We start from the raw sequence: 11566 nt of genomic DNA, 5'->3' as shown, positions 1-11566 counted from the left end.
TCATAAAAATCCGCTAAAAAACTCGCTATAAAAGTAAATCAAACCCCCCTTCATCACCCCCTTAGTTAGGGAAAAATAAAAAAATGTATTTATTTCCATTTTCCCATTAGGGCTAGGGTTAGGGCTAGGGTTAGGGCTAGGGTTAGGGTTAGGGCTAGGGCTAGGGTTAGGGCTAGGGTTAGGGCTAGGGTTAGGGCTAGGGTTAGGGTTAGGGCTAGGGTTAGGGCTAGGATTAGGGCTAGGGTTAGGGTTAGGGCTAGGGTTAGGGTTAGGGCTAGGGTTAGGGCTAGGGTTAGGGTTGGGGCTACAGTTAGGGTTGGGGCTAAAGTTAGGGTTAGGGTTTAGATTACATTTACAGTTGGGAATAGGGTTGGGATTAGGGTTACGGGTGTGTCAGGGTTAGAGGTGTGGTTAGGGTTACCGTTGGAATTAGGGTTAGGGGTGTGTTTAGATTAGGGTTTCAGTTATAATTGGGGGGTTTCCACTGTTTCGGCACATCAGGGGCTCTCCAAACACGACATGGCGTCCGATCTCAATTCCAGCCAATTCTGCGTTGAAAAAGTAAAACAGTGCTCCTTCCCTTCCGAGCTCTCCCGTGTGCCCAAACAGGGGTTTACCCTCACATATGGGGTATCAGCGTACTCAGGACAAATAGGACAACAACTTTTGTGGTCCAATTTCTCCTAGGGAAAATACAAAACTGGGGGCTAAAAAATAATTTTTGTGGGAAAAAAATTTTGTTTTATTTTTATGGCTCTGCATTATAAACTTCTGTGAAGCCCTTGGTGGGTCAAAGTGCTCACCACACATCCAGATAAGTTCCTTACGGGGTCTACTTTCCAAAATGTTGTCACTTGTGGGGGGTTTCAATGTTTAGGCACATCAGTGGCTCTCCAAACGCAACATGGCGTCCCATATCAATTCCTGTCAATTTTACATTGAAAAGTCAAACGGCGCTCCTTCCCTTCCGAGCTCTCCCATGTGCCCAAACAGTGGTTTACCCCCACAAATGGGGTATCAGCGTACTCAGGACAAATTGGACAACAACTTTTGAGGTCCAATTTCTTCTCTTAACCTTGGAAAAATAAAAAATTGGGGGCAAAAATATAATTTTTGTGAAAAAATATGATTTTTTATTTTTACGGTTCTGCATTATAAACTTCTGTGAAGCACTTGGTGGGTCAAAGTGCTCACCACACCTCTAGATTAGTTCCTTAGGGGGTCTACTTTCCAAAATGGTGTCACTTGTGGGGGGTTTCAATGTTTAGGCACATCAGTGGCTCTCCAAACGCAACATGGCGTCCCATCTCAATTTCTGTCAATTTTGCATTGAAAAGTCAAACGGCGCTCCTTCCCTTCCGAGCCCTCCCATGCGCCCAAACAGTGGTTTACTGCCACATATGGGGTATCAGCGTACTCAGGACAAATTGGACAACAACTTTTGAGGTCCAATTTCTTCTCTTACCCTTGGAAAAATAAAAAACTGGGGGCAAAAATATAATTTTTGTGAAAAAATATGATTTTTTATTTTTACGGTTCTGCATTATAAACTTCTGTGAAGCACTTGGTGGGTCAAAGTGCTCACCACCACACATCCAGATAAGTTCCTTAGGGGGTCTACTTTCCAAAATGGTGTCACTTGTGGGGGGTCACAGTGGCTCTCCAAACGCAACATGGCGTCCCATCTCAATTCCTGTCAATTTTGCATTGAAAAGTCAAACGGCGCTCCTTCCCTTCCGAGCTCTCCCATGCGCCCAAACAGTGATTTACTGCCACATATGGGGTATCAGCGTACTCAGGACAAATTGGACAACAACTTTTGGGGTCCATTTTCTCCTGTTACCCTTGGTAAAATAAAACAAATTGGAGCTGAAGTAAATTTTTTGTGTAAAAAAGTTAAATGTTCATTTTTATTTAAACATTCCAAAAATTCCTATTAAACACCTGAAGGGTTAATAAACTTCTTGAATGTGGTTTTGAGCATCTTGAGGGGTGCAGTTTTTAGAATGGTGTCACACTTGGGTATTTTCTATCATATAGACCCCTCAAAATGACTTCAAATGAGATGTGGTCCCTAAAAAAAAATGATGTTGTAAAAATGAGAAATTGCTGGTCAACTTTTAACCCTTATATCTCCCTAACAAAAAAAAAATTTGGTTCCAAAATTATGCTGATGTAAAGTAGACATGTGGGAAATGTTACTGATTAAGTATTTTGTGTGACATATCTCTGTGATTTAATTGCATAAAAATTCAAAGTTTGAAAATTGCGAAATTTTCAAAATTTTCGCCAAAGTTCCGTTTTTTTCACAAATAAACGCAGGTACTATCAAAGAAATTTTACAACTATCATGAAGTACAATATGTCACGAGAAAACAATGTCAGAATCACCAGGATCCGTTGAAGCGTTCCAGAGTTATAACCTCATAAATGGACAGTGGTCAGAATTGTAAAAATTGGCCTGGTCATTGACGTGCAAACCACCCTTGGGGGTAAAGGGGTTAATGAGCCCTGGCAAGCTCTGCACATTTTCCTACTCTATTTTTAATACCTGTTTTAATACCTATTTTTTCTATTTTGTAATCCCACTTTTAACTTTTTATATAACGTATATCTCCTGATTTAACACACACGGAATGTGTGGTGTTAATCAAATATTAACAAATTTTTTTATCTCTCAGCCATTTCAGGCAGTTATAGATATTTTAAAATAATTTGAATAAGGGTGTAAAAACCCATTTTTACTATGTCCATGCATTTATTTATACTTTTAATTAAATCTAATGTTTACTAATAAAGTTTTTTCATACATTTATGTACATTTTTTACTACACCTTAAACTTGTTAATTATATCAAGCACACGTCATAGTCCTCATTAGCAGATGTTTAAATCAGGATACATGTTCAGCACACAGTTCATTCCAAGTCAATTAGCATACTCTTAACCTCACTACGTGGCTAGCACACTGCCCTTCACAAGTCAATTGGGTCACGATTAACCACCTTAGTGATCCAATCTAGCCAATCAATTGAACACAGCTGACAAAGGCTGAACAAGATCAGAGGGGTGGGAACGGCATATCAGTCAATAAGGTTAGGTCTGGGCGCAGACAGTCATTACCCTGGCGAAGAGGGCTAGAGCCCCTGAAACGTGTTGGTTGGCTGTCAACAGCACACCTGTCCTACGTAGCTCGGTGATGTCACCCCTAACTCCACCCACCCTTCTGGACCGCTACCTCTGAGTTGCTTCCTGCCGGGGCATGCGAGGTTTTTGCAGTCCTGCGGCTCTTGCCGCAGCTTCACCCGCAATCTATCTCACAAATCACAGCGGTGACCCGCTTGCGATCTGCACGATATCCAGGCCCTGCAGCATGGGGAATGTGGGGGCACGATATCCAGGCCCTGCAGCATGGGGAATCAGTGAGTATTCGTCAGTGCAGTAGGCACTAGAGTTGAGCGACTTTTAGTTTTTCAGGGTCGAGTCGGGTTTCACGAAACCTGACTTTCTCAAAAGTCGGGTCGAGTGAAATCGGCCGATCCTATTGAAAAGTCGGGGTCGGGGATCGGCCGAAACTCGAAATCCAATGTAAGTTTATGGGGGTTTTTTGTTTTTTTTACATTTCCTTCAGGGCGATATAGCAGAAAAGCCAGTAATTCAATTACCGGCTTTTCATTTCTCCTGCCAAAACCCGACATAATATGAGATGTGGTTTACATACAGTAAACCATGTCATATCCCCCTTTTTTTTGCATACTCCACACTACTAATGTTAGTAGTGTGTATATACAAAATTTCGGCGCTCTAGCTCTTAAATTTAAGGGTTAAATCGCAGAAAAAATTGGCGTGGGCTCCCGCGCAATTTTCTCCGCCAGAGTAGTAAAGCCAGTGACTGAGGGCAGATATTAATAGCCTGGAGAGGGTCCACGGTTATTGCCCCCCCCCTGGCTAAAAACATCTGCCCCCAGCCACCCCAGAAAAGGCACATCTGTAAGATGCGTCTATTCTGGCACTTGGCCACTCTCTTCCCATTCCCGTGTAGCGGTGGGATATGGGGTAATGAAGGGTTAATGCCACCTTGCTATTGTAAGGTGACATTAAGCCAGATTAATAATGGAGAATTCTGACACTTATCCATTATTAATCCATTTGCATTTAATGGTTAAAAAAACACACACACACATTATTAAAAAGTATTTTAATGAAATAAAAACACAGGTTGTTTTAATATTTTATTGTACGCTCAATCCACTCACTGAAGACCCTCGCTCTTTAACAAATAAAAAATAATAAACCAACAATATCCATACCTTCCGTAGATCTGTAACGTCCCCCAGCAGGGGGCGCATCACCGCGAATGAAGGTAACTACAGGTCATTGACCTACATTACCTTCATTCGCTGGGGTTTACAGCCACGAGCAGCGCTGTATTAGCAGAGCTCCTGGCTGTAAAATATTTTAACCCTTTCAGATGGATTTACAACGTGGGACGTTACAGATCTACGGAAGGTATGTATATTGTTGGTTTATTATTTTTTTATTTGTTACAGAGCGAGGGTCTTCAGCGAGTGGATTAAGCGTACAATAAATTATTACAACAAACAGTGTGTTTATTTCATTAAAATACTTTTTAATATTGTGTGTGTGTTTTTTTTAACTCTTTCATACAATTGGACTAATAATGGATAGGTGTCATAATTGACGCCTTTCCATTAATAATCTGGCTTAATGTCACCTTACAATAGCAAGGTGGCATTAACCCTTCATTACCCCATATTCCACCGCTACACTGGAATGGGAAGAGAGTGGCCAAGTGCCAGAATAGGCGCATCTTCCAGATGTGCCTTTTCTGGGGTGGCTGGGGGCAGGTGTTTTTAGCCAGGTGGGGCAAATAACCGTGGACCCTCTCCAGGCTATTAATATCTGCCCTCAGTCAATGGCTTTACTACTCTGGCGGAGAAAATTGCGCGGGAGCCCACACAAACTTTTTCCGCGATTTAACCATTAAATTTAAGAGCTAGAGAGCTGAAATTTTGCACATACACACTACTAACATTAGTAGTGTGGAATATGCAAAAAAAAGGGGGATATAACATGGTTTACTGTATGTAAACCATGTCTCAAATCATGTCGGGTTTCGGCAGGAGAAATGGAAAGCCGGTAATTGAATTACCGGCTTTTCTGCTATATCGCGCTGAAGTTAATATAAATATATATAAATATATATATATATATATATATGTCTCTGAATGACATATATATATATATATATATATATATATATATATATATATATATAAAACGAAACCTGACTTTTAATTAGAGATCGCCGACCGCCGACACGATCCCAGAGTGGGATCGGGTCAGGTTTCACGAAACCCGACTTTGCTAAAAGTCGGCGACTTTTGAAAAGTGCCGATCTGTTTCACTCAACCCTAGTGGGCACTATAAACATGTGTGCATGTTGACCCGTATGTTATATTGGCACATTCACTCTATCATGGAGTCGATTCTCCAAAACTCAATTACACAGGACATATACCCTGCTCTGAGGGCCTCCCACTAGCTGATGATTATCAGCATTCTGACCACCCATCAAGAGTGAGTACACCCAAACCAACATTTCTAGGCTGCATATGGACTAGTGAAATCATAATTTAAAAGGTGTATATTTATCCCTCAGGGGGAACCGTAAGACGATACAAGAACGAACATTCTCAAACACCTGAGCATCTGCAAGTAGCACAGTACCCATATTGGCACCATTAACTTATAATGCCACCAACTTTGGCACCAAACAGGATCTGGAGTCTATCCATATTTTTCCAACATTAACAAATTGTAAGTGGTTTCTAACCCATATCTTATTTCCACATTTCCACCCTATTGTAGTTAGCGCAGGTGAATATTACTCCTACTAGTAACCCACCATTTATTTTGACAGGTGCACACAGAACCTGAACCAATCACCAGCTGCATTATACATAAAGGATTATTTTTCTTTTTCCAATAAATTTTCATTCCTATTTAGGAGCGCCAGTGTTTTTATTTTTACGAATGTATTATACTATTTGGAGGACTGAGGAGTGTATTATACTATATGGAGGACTGTGGCAGTAAATTATACTATATTGAGGACTGAGGAGTGTATTATACTATATTGAGGAATTGCAGTGTATTTTAATATATGGAGGACTATGAGGAGTGTATTATACTATATGGAGGACAATGGGGAGTGTATTATACTATATGGAGGACTATGGGGAGTGTAGTATACTATATAGAGCAGAGGTCCCCAACTCCAGTCCTCAAGGCCCACCAACAGGTCATGTTTTCAGGATTTCCTTTGCATTGCACAGGTGATGCAATTATTACCTGGGCAAGACTAAGGAAATCCTGAAAACATGACATGTTGGTGGGCCTTGAGGACTGGAGTTGGGGACCTCTGATATAGAGGACTGAGAAGTGTATTATACTATATGGAGGACTGAGGTGCACATTATAATATATGGAGGACTATGGGGTGTATTATACTAAACAAGCAAAATGCTGCCTATTCATCGAGTGATTGGATTATTTATGTGGGAACAGAAATCCTTGTACTCAGCAGCACATTGCCGATGTAAACTGTAGATGTGCTGCTGATAACATGATACTGTATGGGGACAGATTGATCTAATTGTGATTGTTCTGTTCCCTTCATTCTTTCTCAGTTGGTGTAAAGAGGCCGGGAAACAAGCGAACGACTTCAGTATTGTCGATCACACTCGTTTAGCGGCCTGAGATTAGAGCATGTAAATACAGCAGAAATGCTTCTCGGGGAGACCAGGCAAGGATGATGACAGTTGTAGTTAGTACCCGGTGCCTGGGAATAGCGCTAACTCTACTACTTTTCCCAGCCACCAGAGCATTTAATTCTGGTATGTGTAATGATTTTTAGGGTTGATGTCAGCTGCATAATGTCAGCTGCTATCAATCCCTGGTGTAAGTAATGGAGAGGTGTCTATCAGACACCCCCACTACTAGCCCAGAACTGGCGAGACCCAGCGACTCTGAAGAGCGGTGACGGTAGTAACAATACCGCTCTTCACAGTCGCCAAGCTCCGCACAAGACCAGGAATATCTGAAGAGCGGTGACGCTACTGATGTCACCGCTCTTCAGAGTCACTGGGTGTCGTGCTGTACAGCGGAACCACAAGTGGCTGTAGGCAAAGTGTATGGACCATCAGAATGAGGTTCCATAGTCTTTGGTCATCTCATCCCTTCATTATCTACGAGATCCAGTTATGTAGGTAAAGTAGTGGCTTTTCTTGATACTGTAACTAAACGCAATAAATAGGACTGAGCTGTAATGCTGGATACAGCTGTAATTATATGTTATATAGTCGTGTTACACTCCCCTCACTTCTTGTAACCTACAAGTGTACAAAGATATTATACAGTCACCATGTGACAAGTGGGCCTGTGTAACTTCAAATGCCTGGGCTGAATTTTAGTCCCAGTCCAGCCCTGGTGTACACGTATCTATAAAGGGTGTTACTTAGCATTATTGTAACTTAATTAAACAGGTGGTGTCTCCATTAGAATCAAAGATAACCCCTTGTTATTTGTAAAGAATATAGCAGTCCTCTTCTGTCCAGAACACATCAGTGAGATTCTGGTAGCATCATTACTTATTATCCCACCTCCTAAAATTGAGCCTGGCTATTCCTAAACATCTTTCCACCTCTATCTTATGAATAGAGTTGTATATGTTTTGTCCTCAAATTGCTTGACTTTCCTGAAATTATTCCATGATTGCCACCCTGTAAAAGGATGAACACTAACGAGGTTCTGAAATTGTGATTCTAAAGTTGCCCGAATCCCTTGGAAATGAAGGTTTTTCAACTCTGGCATTTCCAAGGGATCTGCTGTCAAAAGTGTCTTCAGCATCTGTTATAGTAAAGTGTAAGGTACTTAATCAAGCTTTGTGGAATTAGAAGCACAAATTCTACATGCCTTCCTGAGAAGTCTACAAGTTGGTAGAGCTAAAAAAGGACTTAACTCCATTTTAATGCCTATGGTTTTGGAATGGGATATTCAACAAGCTCCATCATAGATGTGTCAATCCTTACCTTTGCTCTTATTTGGTTAAAGGATTATTAAAATCCTTTAACCATGGGGACCCCCATTGATACCAAGAACAGGGGTCTACAGCCCAGTCCTTACAGGAATATAGGTGTGGATGCTCAACCTCAATTCCACTCATTGTCAGTGGGATTGTTTTAACCCCTTACAAACTTTGCGATTTTCTATTTTTGTGCTTTCATTTTTTTCCTACACTTCTTCCAAAAACCATTATTTTTAAAAATATTTTTCACTGACATTGCTGTATGAGGGCTTAATTTATTGAAGTTTTTAATGACAATAAAAGTTAGCATCCAATGTACTTGCAAATGAGTAAAAAAAATTCCAAGCGCAATGAAAAAGAGAAATAAAAAATGCAATTTCACAATTGTTTTTTGGGATTTATTCATGGTACTATAAAAGTGACCTAGCAATAGGATTCTACACCAAACTTGCATGTAATTTTTTGTCATAATTTTCCATGACCATAACACTTTCTTTTTTATCATAAAAAGGAAAAGATGAGCATTAGCGCTAATACATACCCATTTCTTTTAACGCTGTATACTCAGAACAACCCTTTGCCCCAGTGCACACAGGATAATTTTCAATGAAAAAATAAATTAAAAAAAAAATCTGAGATGCCCTAACCAGAATTATCAGAATTATTAGTTTTACATTCATTTTTAGATTATTGTGACATCATGTTTAGTCCTAAGTTTTTGGTAGTTTTTGTGAAATATGTAATATATTACATAAAGCATTTTTAACTTCCGTGTTCCTTAAACTGTAAATCAAAGGATTCAATGTGGGAGTCACTGCTAGGTAGAGGACTGAAAATATCTGGTCAAGTTCCTCTGAGTGATCTGATGAAGGTATCATGTACATACAGAGTAAGGTCCCATAAAATATGAGAAGGATGGTAAGGTGAGAGGTACACGTGGAGAACGCTTTTTTCCTTTGGCCAATGGAGTTTAAGCCGAGAATATTTGCTAAAATTTTACTGTAGGACATCAAAATGAGTATGAAGGGACATAAACCCATGAATAAAGCTTCCACTAATATCATTGTCTGGAATTCATAGATATCTCCACAAGAAATCTTTGTCAATGTTTTAATGTCACAAAATATTTGTTTAATGTCTGTGGAGCCACAGAAAACCAAACGGGATGCAAATATCGTCACAAAAAGAGAGTTACAAAATCCAGAAAGCCAGCAACCGGCTACAAGGAGGCTGCACTTTCCCTTCTTCATGATTAAAACATAATGTAACGGGAAGCAGATTGCAGCATAGCGGTCGTAAGACATCATGGTCAATAACCAAATTTCTGTGCAAGCAAAGGCAGCGAAAAAGTACATCTGTGTAAAGCAAGCAGTAAATGAAACCCGATTGTTTCCAGTAAGAATGATGTCCATTAATTTTGGAAGCGCCACTGAGATGTACAAGACATCTACAAAGGAGAGGTTACGTAGGAAGAAGTACATTGGTTTCTGCAGATGGCGGTCCATGAAGAGTGTCACAAAAATTAACATGTTCCATAGTAGACATATGAGGTAAAGAGCAAGAAATGTTGGAAATAAAAATATTTTTTGACCAAAAACGGAGAAAGCTAATATGTAAAATTCAATAACATGTGTCCCATTCTCCATCAATGTCTATTATTTTCAAAGAAACATCAATCCAATTGGCAGAGCGTTTCCAAACCGGGGACTTCTAAGGAAAAAAAATCAAGAGTGTCCTGGAAGAAAGCGAAAGCTTTTATCATTAGCCTTGGATAGAGGTTCTTCTTGTAACCAAGATCTAAAACTCTTGTCATTCATTCCCCTAATAATAATTATGGTCTAATTCATATAATTCAATATCCTTCTCTATCTCCACTAGACTGATATTTCGCAACTCAGATGGTCAAAGTATACACGCCTGTATAATTGCCTTTAAGTGATCATTTTCACCTGTAATCACTGGCCATTGTTTTTTACACAGTTCCAAATGTTTTTTATAACCTATTAACATATAAAAGGTATAAACTTTTGCTGTAATTGTACTGACCTTAAAGAGTTACAGTAATTTTATTTTCTGTTGTTTTTTACAATAGTACAGTACATGTGACAATAAGAAATTTTGTAATATATCTTATCAGAGAAGTCTGTTTCTTTCTCCACCAAGACTAATTTTTCATTATCAATCTCCTCAATCCACGGATAAAATCTGTCTTCAGTGTCTTCAGCTTGCCAAAGTCATCTTTTGCAGTAATAACTGGTAAAGTGTATGTTGTGCATATTAATATTGATTTGGTACTAACACTGACCTGCAAGGCTTCCATAATCTGTTTCTTCCATATATCCCAAAACTAATCTCCCGCTATCTCCCACATGTAATTTTGAGAATTCCCAAGACATCATTGTCTCTTCCACTCTCGAATATTCCTCACCCAATCACATGCAAGTCTTCTCCCGAGCATCCCTCATCCTCTGGAATTCTGGGCGTATTCAAAACTTTAAGATGGAGCTTGAAAACTGATCTCTTTAGGAAAGCATACGGCCTGCAATGATCCCCTACGACCTCACCACCACCAGAGCTGCCGCCTCCCCACCACCAGAGCTGCAGCCTCACCACCACCAGAGCTGCCGCAAACTCCCAACCTACTGTCTCCTTCCCCATTATCCTGTAGAATGAAAGTCCACAGGGACAGGGTTCTCTTCCCCTGTACTCATCTGCCATTTTTAGTTTGTTCACAGTATTTTCTATCTGAATTATGTAAGCAACTCCTTCTCATGTACTGCGCCGTGGAACCAATGGTGCTCTAAAGATAAATAATAATAATTTATTCTATTTTTGTACATTTTTAAGCATCAAAAAGGATTTCACACAAAATTCACACAGCTCAGTCTAGCACATTCAATATACAAAATGTATACCTTTGGAAATGTCCGTCATTTGCTGTATAAGTAATCACACTATGCTACACTGGATTTATATATTTTCTCCCTTCTATAAATTTAATCATGAAGGTAATGAACCAGAGCTCTTCTGTTAATCTCTGGGGAAGTAAAAAGGATGAAAAGTCATAAAAAATCCCTGTAGACTTGTATTATTTTAAAATCATAATTGGTTATATCTAACTGGCAATTGTTTCTTTTGATAACTCTGAATTGAAAGCAAGAAAACTACTATCGGAGTAGCCACAAGCCACCAAAAGGTTGCATCCACCAATTTCATAAAATTGCATACGGTAGCTTACCCATAGTGACCACAGGACAAATGAGCCCTCCGTGGTGCCTTTACGCACATTTCGCTTTTTGCTTTCCCAAGAGGAAGTGCACTATTCACCAAGATATGTACTGGGCAAAAATATATGCATTTTTATTTTGATATATTTGGACATTTATGAATAGTTATTATAGGATTTCCAGCTCTATATCCATTTTTGTACTTTTTAGAAATTGGATGTAACTTGACT

At 39.6% G+C, this 11566-nt stretch overlaps 1 protein-coding gene across 1 annotated transcript; it reads right to left on the bottom strand.

Moving 5' to 3' along the window:
- Nucleotides 1-8515: 8515 nt before the first annotated feature.
- Nucleotides 8516-9820, bottom strand: LOC138674329 (olfactory receptor-like protein OLF4). Its single transcript, XM_069762190.1, has one exon. The coding sequence runs from the start codon at nucleotides 9753-9755 to the stop codon at nucleotides 8820-8822; it is 936 nt and encodes a 311-aa protein (XP_069618291.1). The 5' UTR covers nucleotides 9756-9820; the 3' UTR covers nucleotides 8516-8819.
- Between the last annotated feature and the right edge of the window lie 1746 nt (nucleotides 9821-11566).

This window comes from Ranitomeya imitator, chromosome 4 (assembly GCF_032444005.1).
Source record: "Ranitomeya imitator isolate aRanImi1 chromosome 4, aRanImi1.pri, whole genome shotgun sequence".
Classification (NCBI taxonomy): Eukaryota; Metazoa; Chordata; class Amphibia; order Anura; family Dendrobatidae; genus Ranitomeya; species Ranitomeya imitator.
The sequence above is the reverse complement of the archived record's forward strand: the minus strand, read 5'-3'. Positions and strand labels throughout refer to the sequence as shown.

Excerpts from the sequence above, each read along its gene's own strand:
- LOC138674329 (XM_069762190.1), bottom strand. The coding sequence starts at position 9,755 with ATGGAGAATGGGACACATGTTATTGAATTTTACATATTAGCTTTCTCC.